Genomic DNA, 19,823 nt, shown 5'->3' with positions numbered 1-19,823 from the left:
CCAATTCATTACAGGACCTCATCATTCCCCCCTCAGTCACAGCCAATCGAGTCTGTATGTAGACGCCTGACCAGCCGATAGCACTGTTGGTTATCCGACCCCGGATTCCAGTGGTGATGAGCTAGCGGTATTTATCACTGCACTACTCAAACACCTAATAAGCAATACTGCTTAAAACTTAGGGCATTTTAGAACTGCAGCAATCACACAATGACTTTTTATTTATAACTGAATGAAATCCATTGCTCACCTGTAATCATAAACCAAGCTGCAAAAATGTGTGTAAAACAAATACTGCATTACATAATATTACACGGCTCGAGGTGGAATGATTGTCACGCCTGTGCCAAATAGGTTGGCCAATAAATTGTATTGTACATTTACTGTCTTTCATTATTACAGCTTTAAAAACTGGATTTCTTAGTTTGGGGGTGGGTACAGGGCCTACCATAGTAACACTGGGTGCAGGGCAGGAATACAAACTGGTCAGGCAGCAATACATCCAAGGGTATCTCTCACAAACTGATTCACTCAGTAAATTACTCACACCTAGGAAGAATTTATAGCAGCCAATTCATTCGCTGGTATGTTTCTGGAGGGTTTTCAACATTTACAGCTCACACAGTAAACCTAAAGTACTTACTCTAGTACAAATAGACATCAGAACACCAAAAGAAGAACATAAAACTGCTAGAAACTCTGTTGTAGATAATATCCAGTGGATTCATTATGTATTTAGACACCTTTAAAATTCATAATACTTTGTGTCATGGATTTGTTTCTGAATTCATAAAGTTGCCCTTTTTACCCACCTGTCTACACTTAATCTACACTTGTGTATTTTTCTTTTGCAAAGTAGTTGAAAACTGAAATTACCTTTTCACAAAAGAGACTGTGCTGTGGCACTCTAAATTGTACTCAGACGCATGCTGTTTGACTGAATTATCCTTAAGCTGTGTCTAGAACTCTGGGGTCCACCTGTTGCAATTAGAATTGACTGGACATTGTTTGGAAAGGCACACACCTGGGTCTACAGGGATCCAGAATTAACATTGCATTGGCAGTACAGAAACCAAGCCATGGCATCTAAGAAACTATCTGTGGATCTCCATGGTAAAATTGTGGCAAGGCATAGATCAAAGGATATAACATAAGATGTAAAGCAATAGTTACAGCTTTAAGCATTCTCAGGACTACAACTTTGAAATTTAAGAATCTTGGAAATACCCAACGATTACTCTAAAAAGCAGCAAAGACTAGTGCAGAGATCCTCACAAATCAGGCCTTTATGGCAGAGTGGCAAGACAGAAACCAATGTTACGTAAAAAGTATATGACAGCCTGATCTAATGAGACAAAAATGTAACTCTTTGAGCATAACAGCAACTATAACTGACAAAACAGGCAGTGCACATCAGCTGGCTCATACTATCGCTACTGTGAAACATGGTGGTGGCAGGATCATGATATGGGGTGCTTCTCAGCAACAGGGACAGGTAGACTTGGAAGAATTGAGAGATGGATGAATGCAACCTTCTCCAGACGACATGCAAACTCAGACTGGGGTTAAAGTTCACCCTTTAATATGGCAATGACACTGGAAAGGCTTTGAGGCAGTAAACATCTCTGGAAAGACCTAAAGATGGCAGTTCACAGACTCTGGCTATTCAATCTGACAAAAATTGAGAAGATCTGCCATAAAGAATGGGATAAACCGGCCAAATCCAGGTGTTCAAAGCTTATACAGATGTATCCCAGAAGAATTGCAACTATAAATGCTGCCTACACTAAACAAATTTTATTCTATTGAGCTAATTTTATCAGAAGGTAAAATGAGACCTGAAAGGAGCAGAAGAACAACTGGCCTATTAAATTACGGAAAGCGTTTAGTTGCAGTTATTGCTATTAAAGATGATGCAGCAAGGTATAAAGTTAAGGGGCAATTGCTTTTTATATTAGAATGGTATAAACATTGAATAACGTTGTTAATAAATGAAACTATGATTTGTTCTGTTTTATTTAGATTCTCTTTGTGTAAAACCACGTTATTGATCTAAAATAATTTAGTATAAAAATTATACAATTCTAAGGATGCTTTTGTCTTAAAAAAAAACCCATTATCACACTTATAGTAAGTGGGGAAAACATACCACCACACATATAGTGATGGAAAACTATATTCAGTTGCTTTTGTTTTTATTAGATACAGTGCAGTGGCGATTTCTGTGGACGCTGAGCTTCTGCAAGATGATTGGAGGATCAGTCGAAAGGCTGAATCCCGTTTTGATTGACAGCTGTCCCTGGGAGCTTCAGTACCATCGCGGATTTTGCGAGTGAAGTCGGAAGACAAACTGCAACCCATTTCATGCCATTTTCTTGAAAACTAACAAAGGGGAGAATTTATACATTTATATTAAGCCGACAATGAGCTTCCCCTCTTTGAAAGACCAGCAGCCGCCACTGATACAGTGGTACCTTGTAACTCACTGTCCCCTAAACTCAAAATCTTTGAAACTCAACACCCTTCGTCGAGAAATTTGTACCCTTAAACTCAACGTGTTCAGCTTTTTAAAAAATAATGTATTTAATTTCAAATTAACAATGAATAGCCGCTTTGTTCAGCGCTTGGCTGGAGCGGTGCAGTTAGACGTATATAAGACAAATCTGCATTTGTGTGGAAATATACCATCTGAAAGCTCCACATGTATCTGTGTTTAGCTGGATTTTTCTCCTGTTTCACTTTTAAACTTGTGTTATAGCTCGAAGTTCTGAGAAATTGTAAGAATCAGCTTTTTTTCGAGTCTAAAATGCTTAGCGTTTAAAAAAAGTAACATTATGTATTAAACGAACGACATAGAAAGCTATTGTGCAAAAGCTATCGTGCCGCTTCTCATGTGAATGCCCCTTTACTGAATGGAATACGGTATTTCAAGATCAAGCATCTCCGCGATTAAGAAGCATAAACAATAAAAAATAAAGGTAAAGTGAAGGTTTTAATAATTATTATATTTTTTGTATTTCAGTGTTTTTTATATTATATTTGAGTTATTCTCAGTGTATAAGTGTCAAAAACAACCCCGTTACTTTATATTAGCCAATCTGCAGTTTCATGGGACCACTGAATGCATTAAGAGGTTTTCCATACATCTTTATAGGAAAAAATACCTTAAAACTCAACGCCTTTTAAACTCAGTGCCACTTCCAGAACCAATGAACAGATTGAGTTTCAGGATACCACTGTACTGTATATACTTTCTGTAAATATATCCACTTCAGATATCCACTTCACACAATGTCATTTAATCTAAAAAAAATCTGTCCTAATCAGAATGATATGTTTAAATAACAAAATTGATAGAGAGATATTTTAAAATCTATGCAGATGTACAACATTATTTTCTTAATATTTCCGAAAGCTGTGGTGGGCAATTACAGCATTAAGCTTGTACAAAATAATCAGTGTGTACAAAATCACACTTCAGTGATTTTCAATTGAATTTAAGCCACACAAGCACCTTCATTTTCTGCTGTATAAACCCTAAAATATTTTGGCTTCATGTTTAGGATTGTTGCATTGTTCATTACCATATAGGTTTACTTTCTAGGCAGATGAAAGTATATTCACCTCTCGATTCTTTCTTCCTTTTAAGTCTGCATGGTGTAAAAAAGGAGATGGTTGTAGTGCAGATAATAGCTTAGTGTTCACTGTATAACTGTTGTTACTGCTGCTTTCAGGTCATCCTGCAATGCTTTTTAAATGATTGCTGGCTTTCTTCTTTCTGAGAAAGTGGTAGCCTAGAGGGTACAGCTTTGGACTATCAATCAGAAGATTGTTGGTTCAAATCCAGCCTCTGCTATACAACCACTGCCCTTGAACAAGGCTTTTAATGCTGTCTGCTCCAGAGATGTCGTACAATGGCTGACCCTGCGCTCTGACCCTAGCTTCCAAACAAGCTGGTATACACATGTATGTGTACACTGATCAGCCATAACATTAAAACCACCTCACTGTTTCTACACTTACTGTCCATTTTATCAGCTCCACTTACCATATAGAAGCACTTTGTTCTTCTGCAATTACTGACTGTAGTCCATCTGTGTCTCTGCATGCTTTGTTATCCCCCTTTCATGCTGTTCTTCAATGGTCAGGACCCCCACAGGACCACCACAGAGTAGGTATTATTTGGTGGATCATTCTCAGCACTGCAGTGACACGGACATGGTGGTGGTGTGTTAGTGTGTGTTGTGCTGGTATGAGTGGATCAGACACAGCAGCGCTGCTGGAGTTTTTAAATACCGTGTCCACTCACTGTCCACTCTATTAGACACTCCTACCTAGTTGGTCCACCTTGTAGATGTAAAGTCAGAGACGATCGCTCATCTATTGCTGCTGTTTGAGTTGGTCATCTTTTAGACCTTCATCAGTGTTCACAGGCTGCTGCCCACAGGGCGCTGTTGGCTGGATATTTTTGGTTGGGGGACAATTCTCAGTCCAGCAGCGCTGCTCTTTCTGATCCACTCATACTAGCACAACACACACTAACACACCACCACCATGTCAGTGTCACTGCAGTGCTGAGAATGATCCACCAAATAATACCTACTCTGTGGTGAGTCCTGACCATTAAAGAACAGCATAAAAGGGGGATAACAAAGCATGGAGAGAAACATATGGACTACAGTTAGTAATTGTAGAACTACAAAGTGCTTCTATATGGTAAGTGTTAAAACAAGGTGAGGAGAATCAATGTATGCTGATACTCAGACCTGATCGGGACATTCCTGTTTATTTCGGTGTGGTTCAGAATTCACCTGTTTCATTAATGTTAAGTCATTAATGGTTAACAGGATGCTGAGACTCGATCGGTCATTTACATCAGTTACCTCTTAACACAGCAAGGTGGTGTAATGAGGGTGTTACAGCCTGAGGGCACCGAGAGTGGTCGTGTAGATGTTTCTTCAAATTAGAGCGGTGTGTACACACACAGATACATAAACATGCATAACATCAGCCAAACATTTGCATTTCCTCAGAGTTGAACTATAAATGGTTCTAAATCAGTGTGGAGGGGTATCGTGGAGACAGAGAGATAGAACAGCTCTCGGACATGATGACTTCCTTCGATAAGCCAAACCACGTCACACTATTCCCACACAGAAGGAGATGTGTAAACATTAACGCTGAATGAAAGCAACAGCCAAATACACACACAGTGGAGGATGGACGGTTACCCTAAGCCGCTCACATAGATGCTGAGAGCAAGTACGTATGCACACTTACACTGATCAGCCATAACATTAAAACCACCTCCTTCTTTCTACACTCTGTCAATTTTATCAGCTCCACTTACCATATAGAAGCACTTTGAAGTTCTACAATTACTGACTGTAGTCCATCTGTTTCTCTACATACTTTTTTAACCTGCTTTCATCCTGTCCTTCATTGGTCAGGACCCCCACAGGACCACCACAGAGTAGGTATTATTTAGGTGGTGGATCATTCTCAGCACTGCAGTGACACTGACATGGTGGTGGTGTGTTAGTGTGTGTTGTGCTGGTATGAGTGGATCAGACACAGCAGCGCTGCTGGAGTTTGTAAACACAGTGTCCACTCACCGTCCACTCTATTAGACACTCCTACCTAGTTGGTCCACCTTGTAGATGTACAGTCAGAGACAATCGCTCACCTATTGCTGCTGTTTGAGTTTTAATTGGTGGACTATTCTCAGTCCAGCAGTGACAGTGAGGTGTTTAAAAACTCCACCAGCATTGCTGTGTCTGATCCACTCATACCAGCACAACACACACTAACACACCACCACCATGTCAGTGTCACTGCAGTGCTGGGGATGATCCACCATCTAAATAATACCTACTCTGTAGTGGTCCTGGGAGAGTCCTGACCATTGAAGAACAGCATGAAAGGGGGCTAACAAAGCATGCAGAGAAACAAATGGACTACAGTCAGTAATTGTAGAACTACAAAGTGCTTCTATATGGTAGGTGGAGCTGATAAAATGGACAGTGGGTGTAGAAACAATGAGAAAGCCCTACTTAAACCCACTCATAATAAACCCCATAGAACTGTGCATCTTTTTAAAATGCTTATTACTTATCAGGTGCCTAAGATAAGACATGTCCTTAGTCTGGAATTCTTACCATGTTTGTACTCACTCTAGAAACATTTCCATCTAGCACCCTTTTGGCAACATGGGACCAAACCCCATGAACCAGGACCTGATGCACCATCATCCTACCCTTCTAACCAATTAAATGATGTGTCTTGGCAGCAGACAAATAACTAAAACACAGGACGGGATTTGAAACACGGTGAGTTCAGATCCTACGTGGAATCACTAGGTGAAAGGTGGGAATACACCCTGCACTGAGCTCTAATTCATCAAAGAGCATTAACCCACTCACTCACTCATTCACTCACTCATGCCTAACAGCAATTTAGAGTAACATATCCAACTACTAACAAACTTTGTACAGTTACCAGCCCTGGTCTCCAGGACCCAAAAGATGTGAAACTTCAACACCATGCCACACTATCCATTAAAGTGAATAATCAGCTAATTAAATTACTACTAAATAATTGGTCCATAAGTCTTAGGAGTAGGAAAATGACAAAAACCCATTTGTCATTGATGTGTATCTTTAGGAACTTATAATGAATAAAACTGAACTCTTTTCAGTGGTCGGCAGGAGTTGTTAACACTGAGCTTTTTGTTAATTTGTGAAAAAAATTTTGCCTGACTGAGATGCAGCCTTGCTACAATCTAACACATATCAAAGCCTAAGAAACACTTGGATATGATTTACCTTCAGTAGGATGCCGGTACATCTATCTTACACAGCATACAAATACAAGGTATTTCTGCCTATAGATAGGTGACAAGTTTGATGATTACCAAAACAAGCATCCTTTGAAACATCCATCGGGGAACTTATTTCCTAGCTACACTACCTATATTAGTATGCATCTCAGTACTATTTACATTGACATTTTCGGCATTTAGCAGACGCCTTTATCCAAACGACTTACATCACAGTTACAGTATACAGTCTGAGCAATTGAGGGTTAAGGGCCTTGCTCAAGGGCCCAACAGCAGCAACCTGGCAGTGGTGGGGCTTGAACCAGCAACCTTCTGGTTACTAGTCCAGTATCTTAATCACTAGGGTACGGCTTGCCTAGTAAAAATCGAGCCTGTACCATTTGTGTTCTGTTTTTCTTCATACCTTATTCTGTTCATTTCACCACTATATTCCTGCATCTACTGTTGTTGTTGTTTTATCCCTTTTCTGCCGGTGTTTGCAACTACTAGTTGCACTTAAACATACTATCTTCTTTCTCTTAGGTTTATGGCATCTCAAAACTTTACGCACCCAAGAAAGGCCTCTATTTCTTGGAGTGCGTAAATCGGACATGATTTATATCTTTGCCAATGTGAGCCTAGATGCCAAATCTTTAAAGACGTACTACATTTAGATGTGCCACTTCAGATAGCATCAATCCAAATGCCATGTCTTCTACAGTGCGGTTATGTGTGTGTTAATAAACTCTCAAGCTGAGCAATAATGCTCAATACGTGCGTAATGTATACTGCTCGATGCGTAAAAGCGCAAGACAGCCAAATTGTTTTGCCTTTTTGAAAAAAAAACATCATTTTGCGTGTGTGGCAAACAAAATATGAAGAAAATGAATGTAAATAATGTTATCTCCTGTCTAACTGAGCCTAAATACCAATGCGTAAAAATGGGTAAATTCAAACCAGAGTAATCATGCGTAAAACCAAATGCGTAAAAAACAAAAAAGTGACTAAACAAACAACAACAAAAGATTAATTACCATGATACCGTCCTTATATTCAAACTAGTGTGGAACAACTTAGAAAAAAACAAACCAACCTTTTTTGAACTCCTCCAGCATCGCATCCAGCTTGGTATCATTGAACACGAAATGCAGCGGGTGGCTGTAAAACTTGGTGACCGTCTTCAGCGGCGTGCAGTCGTCCGTGTCCACAAAAGCCAGGTCCTTGACAAAGAGCAGATCCACGATATTGGATCGGTCCTCTTCATACACCGGGATGCGCGTGTAGCCGCTCTCCATGATCTCGCTCACGGTGGCAAAATCCAGGGTGGCATCTGCTGCCAACATGAAGCAGTCGCGCAGTGGAGTCATCACGTCCTCGACGGTTTTGGTGCGCAGCTCCAGGGCGCCCTGGATGATATTCAACTCCTCTTTGACCAGATCGTTGTAGGGATCGGTGACGCGCAGCATCTCCAGAAGTTTCTCACGGTTGTACACGGTGCCGATCTCCTGTCCGAGCAAGTAATCGAGCAGCTTGCTGACCGGGTACGACGCGGGGAACGTCAAGAGCATGAAGAACTTGGTCAGAAAGATGGTATTGGCACCGACGGCGAGTCCGTGACGCGAGCATATAGCCTGTGGGACGATCTCTCCAAAGATGACGATGCCGATCGTCGACATAACGACCGCGATCAGACCGTTTCCTGCGATATCATCGAGCAGGATGGTGAGAGTCGTGTTGACTAGGACGTTTCCCAACAAAAGAGAGCAGAGTAAATAGTTCCCTTGGCTGCGCACAGGCTCGATTTTGCGTGCGTAATTCTTTTCGCGCTCGGTGCCGCAGTTCTGGATGATCTGCAGCTCCATCGGATCCAGCGCCATCAAACCAAGGTTTAATCCGCTGAACATACCAGAGAGGCACAGAAGCATGGAGATGAAAATGACTTGAAGCCAGAAGGGCAGGAGGAACTTCTTTTCTTCCACGACGATCACTTTGGTGTCATCGCCTTCGTGGTATATCCAGGTGCTCTCCGTCCACGGGTCGTGCGTTCCAGCCGGCGTGGACGTGGCAACGCACAAGTAATAAGCTTTGCTCCTTTCGGTCTTCCTTAACGGCTTGACCTCGATCTCGACAACCCCAGAAGTCTTGCGGTTTAACACGATATTAGGCAAAATGAGGATATCCGAAGTCCTGATGCCACACGGGTGCAAGCCAGGGGTCTCCTCGTGGCTCTTGTTATCACCCGAACTGTCTCGGCTCCGTTCGTGCTCAGTAAACGCGATTTTGGACCAGGTCTCGTTGTTGATGTTCTGCCCAAAAACCCGCAATTTAACCCTAGAGCGCTCGCTGACTCTCAGATATCCTTTATCCATGAACGATATGTCGTCCGTGTCCTCCAGGCGCAGTCCGATAATCACCGTCTCCTCCAACCCGCCTGCTATGACGCGCGTCGGCGCAATTAATACCAAACAGGCGCTCAACAGAACCAAACCCGCGGATCGAACCCGGACAACTGACGCCATTTTTGCACCCACCGACGGCTCTGCCATTCCGACACAGCGCTCGAATGTTAACAACTTGAGCGTTTTAATAAAGAGAAGCGAGAAAAAGTCAGCGGCGGTCGGAATGCGGCTTCATCTCAGCAGCGCGTTCACCTCGCACCTACAACTCGGTTAAAACTGACTCCGCTTCAGCCGAGCCGAGCCGAGCAAACTCGTGCCCGTTCGTAAAGTCCCAGGCAGAGCGAACTCAAGCGACCAATCGGAGCACGGGGGGAGGGAAAGTGACCGACGGAGGAGCCAATCAGAAGCCGCCAATCAGAAAACGCGACATGCAAGATCAAATCTACTTCAAGTGCGTGACTTTTTAGTTTTGGGAAGTTGTTCATTAACAGATGTATGGCTGCATTTAAAATCTATATTTTTTTACATTCAAGTGTTAAATGTAAGGAAAAGTATTGTAGCATAAGATTTAGTGGATTGTTCTGCACCTTTTGTTTACAAATGCATAATTTTTCTTTAATATAACTTATTATATAAAAAAAATGGCTGAAAGTGGAACCTTTCCCACGAGCCCACTGTCATTAAATAACAATCATGAAATATTAAACACAAGAACAATGACATTTTTAAACCTGCTTACCCAACCCTTTTTTATTTCTGGTATAGTGGGACAACTACTTTATGAAAACATTTACATTTACAGCATGTAGCAGATGCTTTTATCCAAAGCAACTTACACACAATGAGCGGAACACGATGAGCAATTGAGGGTTAAGGGCCTTGCTCAGGGACCTGGTGGGACTTGAACCGGCAACCTTCTGTTTACTAGTCCAGTACCTTAACCAGTACCCTAACCACTGAGCTATAACAAACAGCAAACAGCAAACAGCAAATATACAGGGGTTGGACAAAATAACTGAAACACCTGTCATTTTAGTGTGGGAGGTTTCATGGCTAAATTGGACCAGTCTGGTGGCCAATCTTCATTAATTGCACATTGCACCAGTAAGAGCAGAGTGTGAAGGTTCAATTAGCAGGGTAAGAGCACAGTTTTGCTCAAAATATTGCAATGCACACAACATTATGGGTGACATACCAGAGTTCAAAAGAGGACAAATTGTTGGTGCACGTCTTGCTGGCGCATCTGTGACCAAGACAGCAAGTCTTTGTGATGTATCAAGAGCCACGGTATCCAGGGTAATGTCAGCATACCACCAAGAAGGACAAACCACATCCAACAGGATTAACTGTGGACGCAAGAGGAAGCTGTCTGAAAGGGATGTTCGGGTGCTAACCCGGATTGTATCCAAAAAACATAAAACCACGGCTGCCCAAATCACGGCAGAATTAAATGTGCACCTCAACTCTCCTGTTTCCACCAGAACTGTCCGTCGGGAGCTCCACAGGGTCAATATACACGGCCGGGCTGCTATAGCCAAACCTTTGGTCACTCGTGCCAATGCCAAACGTCGGTTTCTATGGTGCAAGGAGCGCAAATCTTGGGCTGTGGACAATGTGAAACATGTATTGTTCTCTGATGAGTCCACCTTTACTGTTTTCCCCACATCCGGGAGAGTTACGGTGTGGAGAAGCCCCAAAGAAGCGTACCACCCAGACTGTTGCATGCCCAGAGTGAAGCATGGGGGTGGATCAGTGATGGTTTGGGCTGCCATATCATGGCATTCCCTTGGCCCAATACTTGTGCTAGATGGGCGCGTCACTGCCAAGGACTACCGAACCATTCTGGAGGACCATGTGCATCCAATGGTTCAAACATTGTATCCTGAAGGCGGTGCCGTGTATCAGGATGACAATGCACCAATACACACAGCAAGACTGGTGAAAGATTGGTTTGATGAACATGAAAGTGAAGTTGAACATCTCCCATGGCCTGCACAGTCACCAGATCTAAATATTATTGAGCCACTTTGGGGTGTTTTGGAGAAGCGAGTCAGGAAACGTTTTCCTCCACCAGCATCACGTAGTGACCTGGCCACTATCCTGCAAGAAGAATGGCTTAAAATCCCTCTGACCACTGTGCAGGACTTGTATATGTCATTTCCAAGACGAATTGACGCTGTATTGGCCGCAAAAGGAGGCCCTACACCATACTAATAAATTATTGTGGTCTAAAACCAGGTGTTTCAGTTTCATTGTCCAACCCCTGTATATACGTATATATACACTACCAGTCAAAAGTTTGGACACACTTTGTCATTCCTGTGGTTTCTCTAGATTTTTTTTTAATTTTCAACATTGTAGATTAATAATGAAGAAATCTAAACTATGAAGGAACACATATGGAATTATGTAGTAAACAAAAACGTGTTAAACAAACCAGAATATGTTTTATATTTTATATTCTTTAAAGTAGCCATCGTTTGCTTTGATGACAGCTTTGCACACTTTTTGGCATTTTCTCAATCAGCTTCATGAGGTGCCACCTGGAATGGTTTTCAATTAACGTTTGTGCTTTGTCTAGAGTTAATTTCTGGAATTTCTTGCTTTTTTAATGTGTTTGAGACCATCAGTTGTGCTGTGCAGAGGTAGAGTTGGTAAAATATAAAACATATTCTGGTTTGTTTAACATTTTTTTGTTCACTACATAATTCCATATGTGTTCCTTCATAGTTTGGATGTCTTCAGTATTAATCTACAATGTAGAAAATAAAAATAATCAAGAAAAACCACTGAAGAGAAGGTGTGTCCAAACTTTTGACTGGTACTGTATATATGTATAGGCATCCGTCAGTCTCGGGAGACTATGGAGTTGTGCACTGTTCAATTTTTGCAACTTCGGTTGTGGCTTGTCAGGCCTATACGGGAATGACAGTCTCTTCCACATCTTGCGCGGATGAAGCTTGATGCTGGTCTCTCAGCTGCACGTAGCGCTTTCCTCTTCTGCTGTTTTACCTTTGTCTGTTGAGCTAGTTTCTCTTCAAACTTGGAGAGACCCTTCTGCACTGTATGCTTCCAGTTGAGGTTGATGTCCAAGGCTTTCAGGTCTCTTTTACAGACATCCTTATAGCATAGCTGAGGCCTGCCCGTGGGACGCTTTCCTTCAGCTAGCTCTCCATACAAGAGGTCTCTTGGAATGTGCCTCTCGTCCATCCGGACGTGTCCAAGCCAGCGCAGCCTTCGTTGTTTCAGTAGGGTGAACATGCTGGGGGTGCCAGCCCTCTCGAGGACTGTGGTATTGGGCACCCTGTCCTGCCAGGTGATGTTGAAGATGTTGCGAAGGCAGTGCATGTAAAAGGTGTTGAGCTGCTGTTCTTGTATGTAAATATATACTTTTATTATTTTTATTTATTCTATGTAATATCGTTTAATATTTTACATAATTTAATAAAAATGTTTTCCTTTTTAGTTATTAGATATACTTTATTTGTCATATATACATATACAGATGTACAGTACAATGAAATTCTTTCTTCGCATATCCCAGCTTGTTTGGAAGCTGGGGTCAGAGCGCAGGGTCAGCCATCGTACGGTGTACACTGCCTGGCCAAAAAAAGGTCACACACTCTAATATTTCGTTGGACCGCCTTTAGCTTTGATTACGGCACGTATTCGCTGTGGCATCGTTTCCACAAGCTTCTGCAATGTCACAACATTTATTTCTGTCCAGAGTTGCATTAATTTTTCCCCAAGATCTTGTATTGATGATGGGAGATTTGGACCACTGCGCAAAGTCTTCTCCAGCACATCCCAAAGATTCTCAATGGGGTTCCGGTCTGGACTCTGTGGTGGCCAATCCATGTGTGAAAATGACATCTCATGCTCCCTGAACCACTCTTTCACAATTTGAGCCCGATGAATCCTGGCATTGTCATCTTGGAATATGCCCGTGCCATCAGGGAAGAAAAAATCCATTGATGGAATAACCTGGTGGTTCAGTATATTCAGGTACTCAGCTGACCTCATTCTTTGGGCACATAACGTTGCTGAACCTAGACCTGACCAACTGCAGCAACCCCAGACCACAGGCTTGTACGGTAGGCACTAGGCATGATGGGTGCATCACTTCAGCCGCCTCTCTTCTTACTCTGATGCGCCCGTCACTCTGGAACAGGGTAAATCTGGACTCATCAGACCACATGACCTTCTTCCATTGCTCCAGAGTCCAATCTTTATGCTCCCTAGCAAATTGAAGCCGTTTTTGCCGGTTAGCCTCACTGACAAGTGGTTTTCTTAAGGCTACACAGCTGTTTAGTCCCAATCCCTTGAGTTCCCTTCGCATTGTGCGTGTGGAAATGCTCTTACTTTCACTATTAAATATTTCCCTGAGTTCTGCTGTTGTTTTTCTACCATTTGATTTCACCAAACGTTTCAGTGATCGCCGATCACAATCATTCAAGATTTCTTTCCGACCACATTTCTTCCTCGAAGATGATGTTTCCCCACTGTCCTTCCACTTTTTAATAATGCGTTGGACAGTTCCTAACCCGATTTTAGTAGTTTCAGCAATCTCCTTAGATGTTTTCTCTGCTTGATGCATGCCAATAATTTGACCCTTCTGAAACAGATTAACATCTTTTCCACGACCACAGGATGTGTCTTTCGACATGGTTGTTTAACAAATGAGAAGCTACTCACTGCATCAGTTAGGGTTAAATAACTTGTTGCCAGCTGAAACATAATCACCCATGCAGTAATTATCCAATGGGAGGCTCTTACCTACAGGGGTTGGACAAAATAACTGAAACACCTGGTTTTAGACCACAATAATTTATTAGTATGGTGTAGGGCCTCCTTTTGCGGCCAATACAGCGTCAATTCGTCTTGGAAATGACATATACAAGTCCTGCACAGTGGTCAGAGGGATTTTAAGCCATTCTTCTTGCAGGATAGTGGCCAGGCCACTACGTGATGCTGGTGGAGGAAAACGTTTCCTGACTCGCTTCTCCAAAACACCCCAAAGTGGCTCAATAATATTTAGATCTGGTGACTGTGCAGGCCATGGGAGATGTTCAACCTCACTTTCATGTTCATCAAACCAATCTTTCACCAGTCTTGCTGTGTGTATTGGTGCATTGTCATCCTGATACACGGCACCGCCATTGGATGCACATGGTCCTCCAGAATGGTTCGGTAGTCCTTGGCAGTGACGCGCCCATCTAGCACAAGTATTGGGCCAAGGGAATGCCATGATATGGCAGCCCAAACCATCACTGATCCACCCCCATGCTTCACTCTGGGCATGCAACAGTCTGGGTGGTACGCTTCTTTGGGGCTTCTCCACACCGTAACTCTCCCGGATGTGGGGAAAACAGTAAAGGTGGACTCATCAGAGAACAATACATGTTTCACATTGTCCACAGCCCAAGATTTGCGCTCCTTGCACCATTGAAACCGACGTTTGGCATTGGCACGAGTGACCAAAGGTTTGGCTATAGCAGCCCGGCCGTGTATATTGACCCTGTGGAGCTCCCGACGGACAGTTCTGGTGGAAACAGGAGAGTTGAGGTGCACATTTAATTCTGCCGTGATTTGGGCAGCCGTGGTTTTATGTTTTTTGGATACAATCCGGGTTAGCACCCGAACATCCCTTTCAGACAGCTTCCTCTTGCGTCCACAGTTAATCCTGTTGGATGTGGTTTGTCCTTCTTGGTGGTATGCTGACATTACCCTGGATACCGTGGCTCTTGATACATCACAAAGACTTGCTGTCTTGGTCACAGATGCGCCAGCAAGACGTGCACCAACAATTTGTCCTCTTTTGAACTCTGGTATGTCACCCATAATGTTGTGTGCATTGCAATATTTTGAGCAAAACTGTGCTCTTACCCTGCTAATTGAACCTTCACACTCTGCTCTTACTGGTGCAATGTGCAATTAATGAAGATTGGCCACCAGACTGGTCCAATTTAGCCATGAAACCTCCCACACTAAAATGACAGGTGTTTCAGTTATTTTGTCCAACCCCTGTATTTGCTTAGTTAAATCCAGGTGGTGACCTTTTTTTGGCCAGGCAGTGTGTGTGTATATATATATATATATATATATATATATATATATATATATATATACTGTATATATATATATATTATATTTTCTAAATGTATTATCGCTTAATAACATTTTTTTCTTTTTTAGTTATTCCTTTTAGTTTGTTTTTCTAATGTGAGACAGGCATAAATCTGTAAAAAACAAAAATAATTTTTACGTCTTCCTGAGGCAACCCTCCTATTTCTATCCAGGCTTGGGACCAGCACTGAGAGAGCACTCACAAGTGCACCCTTCAATGGCTCGGCTGTTTCAAAACTGCAGACATTAGCTAATCATGTCCATGTTTTATACACTGGATACATTCATGACAGAAACGGTAGTTACTCGTTAAACAAGATTCATCAGTTCACAAGTTTAATGTCAATCACAGTCATGGACAATTTTGTATCTCCAGTTTACCTCACTTGCATGTCTTTGGACTGTAGGAGGAAACCGGAGCTCCCAGAGAAAACCCACACAGACACGGGGAGAACATGCAAACTCCACACAGAAAGGACCTGGACCTGCCCACCTGGGAATCAAATGCATTATCTGAGTTTGCATGTTCTCCCTGTGTCCACGTGGGTTTCCTCTGGGTGCTCCGGTTTCCTCCCACAGTTCAAAGACATGCAAATGAGGTGAATTGGAGATACAAAATTGTCCATGACTGTGTTCAACATTAAACTTGTGAACTGATTAACCTTGTGTAATAAATAACTACCATTCCTGTCATGAATGTAACCAAAGAGTGAAAACATGACGCTGAAAATCCTAATAAACAAACAAACAAACTGGGAGGCGACAGTACTACCCACTGAGCCACAGTGCCGCCCCTCGTAAGATAGCACAGGTAAAATTCAAACCTTGGACCCCTAAATCTTATCAGTAGTGGGCTAGTGTATTTTTCTAGTAGTATTATAAAATTTTAGCATCTTGTGTAACACCTTCACACACATTTCACTTTCACTTTTCCAGTTTGTTGGTTATATATGATGTTAATAAAAAAAATCTAACATATTCCTGATAAGTAACTAACAGTTAATTATTAGTAGAGATGCATGAGTACCGATACTGGTATCGGGTATTTGCGCGATACCGCGCTCATTAACTTGTACTCGTACTCGCAAACGAGGCTCCGATACTAAACATCCGATACCGTGTGCCTAGTGCACGTTGCTGCGTTATGCCTGGTTCACACTACACGATTTTTGCCCTGATTTTCGCTCGGCGACTGGTCGGCGCTAGATTTGCCGGCTCGGGAGCAACTCGGCGTTCCCTCGGCGATCAAAACTCGTCTCTCGATCGCTAAGTGTGAAATATCCAACAACTCGATTCGACCGGCTCGCCGAGCACTCGGCGACCGGATCGAGTTTTCTAGCATGTCAGATATCTGATCTGAGATGTGCGACTGGGAATGAGTGACATGTCGAACAGCAGGATACGGTGTGAGGGGAAACGCAGGAGAGGAGTGTAAACAGGTGGGACAGGGGGATAATATAGTTTATATCAGAATACACCGGCACACACACACGTTTTACAGTATTTCTGACCTGATCGTTCTCTACAAAACATAACAACCAACCAACACCAACATTGCAAAAATATTTATTAACCTCCAACTCATTAACTCCATTAACTCATTAACTCCATCATTCTAAATAGGTATTGGTATTGGTATCGGTATCGGCAAGTACAAAAATACATGTACTTGTACTCGGCTGGGAAAAAATGGTATTGATGCATCCCTAATTATTAGTATTCCATATAAAACATTGTGTGATAAAAATGCTGCATTATACAGTCCCAACTTTAAATAAGTTGAAGCAGATAAATACACAAAGCAGTGATTTGTAAAATCTTTTTCATATAGGTGTATTATGCAGCATTTAATGCTTTACGTTATCAATTATACAATAATGCATAATTTGATGCCTACAACACATCCCAAACAAAGCTAGGATAGAGGCAATGTAAGGCTGAGAAAAAAAGAATTCAACAGTTCAAAAACAACATTTTACCACCTACAGTCCATAACATTATTAAAAGATTTGGAGAATGCAATGAATACTCCGAAATATCAAAAAAAAAAAAAACAAGGTTAAGTGCCCATTACATTCAATCCTCACTAAATTAACAACTGATATGCTTCTGTAATTAATATAACCACATGGGACAGGATTACTTGTCAGTAAAACCCTTGACAGCAAACACAGTTGGTTACTGCATCTACAATAGAAAGTTACACAATTTGGTAAACATGCCCCTGTTTCAATAATATACAATATACAATAATATATATACAATATATAGATTATACAGCATATACAATATATATATATATATTAGGGCTGTCAAACGATTAAAATTTTTAATCGCGATTAATCTCAGAATTTCATATAGTTAATCGCGATTAATCGCATTAAAAAAAATCTGTGTAAATGTTATAGAAAACAAGGATTTTTAAGTGAAATGTTACAATTAAAATGGTGAACACATTTTATGCTAAATGTACTTATGTTAAAAACTGCTGGGACAAGAGAAAACTGTAAGGGAGTTTTATTCACTCACATATTAGGCAGTAAATGTCAGATTGTAGGTTAGAATTTCTCCATCAGCAAACACTGTAGATCAGCGGTGCTTTAGATGGGATAAGGCGTAGTTATTGTAACAGACTTTTCTGTGGTTGTATCGTGACAATGGTTTGATGGACGTTTCTACACGAAGTGAGTGTGTTTTGACCCTTTGGGGCTTCCATAGTTCATGAACTAACGTGCTTGACTCAGCTTTCCGGTACAGAAGAAGAAGTTAATTAAGTGTAATAAAGTGTTCTGCTCCCGACAACTTGTGAATATAGCGTGTATTTCTTTCTTTATTAAGCAAGTACATCACTACGACGATCGGTTACAAACCGCAAATGAAAAACGGTGGCAAGTCCGACATTAAAATGTTTGTTCTACCAGTCAAGTGTCAACATGAACTAGAATCTGCGTTAACGGCACTAATTTTTTTAATCGCGTTAAATTGAGGTCGCGTTAATGCGTTATTATCGCGTTAACTTCGACAGCCCTAATATATATATATATATATATATATATATATATATATATATATATATATATATACTGTATATACACTGTATATGTTAATATAGTTTATTTCCATTTTATACCATCTTAACTTTTTTTAGAATTGGGTTTGTGTATGCCACCCAGGTGGAGCAGCGATAAAACACACTAGCACACCAGAGCTGACATTTCAAACTCGTCGGTTCGAAACTCAGCTCTGCCATCCGGCTAGGCTGGGCGGCTACATCAACAACAACTGGCTTGCTCATACATGGTGGGAAGCCAGATAGGGACCTCGTAACTGATTGATGTTTGATGGCGTCTGCACAGAGTCGAGGGATAATGCGTTGATCAGGGTGTGGCTCCCAATACACAAAGCTGATCCGCAAGTGAACTCGCCTCGTGCAGGTGAAACGATGCAGTCGGCTACTGCACACACGTCGGAGAGAGTCGCTCTCCTTAATCAGCAGTGGAGATCAGCATCAGTAGAGAGGAAGCGTAATGCAATCGGATAATTGGATACGACTAGATTGGGAGTAAAAATTGGGAAAAAATTGTGTTTGTGTGATGTGCAATCATTTAGTTAAAAGATAAATACTGTGATTTTGAAAAAAGATGTGATCACTGTGTACAGGTGAGTAATTGTGCGATGTACCTTAATGGGGCATTAATAGAGCTATTTATTATACATTTAAAAAGTATTTTTAATTCATGGTTGAACTAGTTCAGTTTACAACAAGATTTTATAATCTACTATACAATGTAAACTACACATTTATTTATTTCTCCCTGATCATAATTAACATGTAATTTGCATATTTCTATACACAGATCAGCCATAACAATACAACCACCTCCTTGTTTCTACACTCACTGTGTATTTTATCAGCTCCACTTACCATATAGGAGCACTTTGTAGTTCTACAATTACTGACTGTAGTCCATCTGTTTCTCTACATGCTTTGTTAGCCCCCTTTCACCCTGTTCTTCAATGGTCAGGACTCTCCCATGACCACTACAGAGTAGGTATTATTTGGGTGGTGGATGAATCTCAGCACTGCAGTGGCAATGACGTGGTGGTGGTGTGTGGACCCAGCAGCGTTGCTGGAGTTTTTAAATACCGTGTCCACTCACTGTCCACTCTATTAGACACTCCTACCTAGTTGGTTCACCTTGTAGATGTAAAGTCAGAGACGATCGCTCATCTATTGCTGCTGTTTGAGTTGGTCGTTTTCTAGACCTTCATCAGTGGTCACAGGACGCTGCCCACGGGGCGCTGTTGGTTGGATGTTTTTGGTTGGTGGACTATTCTTAGTCTAGCAGTGACAGTGAGGTGTTTAAAAACTCCAGCAGTGCTGCTGTGTCTGATCCAGTCATACCAGCCCAACACACACTAACACACCACCACCAGGTCAGTGTCACTGCAGTGCTGAGAATGATCCACCACCCAAATAA

At 41.7% G+C, this 19,823-nt stretch overlaps 1 protein-coding gene across 2 annotated transcripts in view; it reads right to left on the bottom strand.

The window, feature by feature from the left end:
• Positions 1–9,363, bottom strand: part of cnnm2b (cyclin and CBS domain divalent metal cation transport mediator 2b) — a 58,416-nt gene extending 49,053 nt beyond the window's left edge. For both annotated transcript variants that reach the window (XM_063009417.1, XM_063009418.1), the window contains exon 1: positions 7,911–9,363. In XM_063009417.1, the coding sequence (XP_062865487.1) occupies positions 7,911–9,363 (1,453 nt within the window). The remainder of the gene's footprint in view (positions 1–7,910) is intronic.
• Between the last annotated feature and the right edge of the window lie 10,460 nt (positions 9,364–19,823).

Source organism: Trichomycterus rosablanca, chromosome 15, assembly GCF_030014385.1.
Source record: "Trichomycterus rosablanca isolate fTriRos1 chromosome 15, fTriRos1.hap1, whole genome shotgun sequence".
Lineage (NCBI taxonomy): Eukaryota > Metazoa > Chordata > Actinopteri > Siluriformes > Trichomycteridae > Trichomycterus > Trichomycterus rosablanca.
This window is presented reverse-complemented; position numbering and strand designations above follow the sequence as displayed.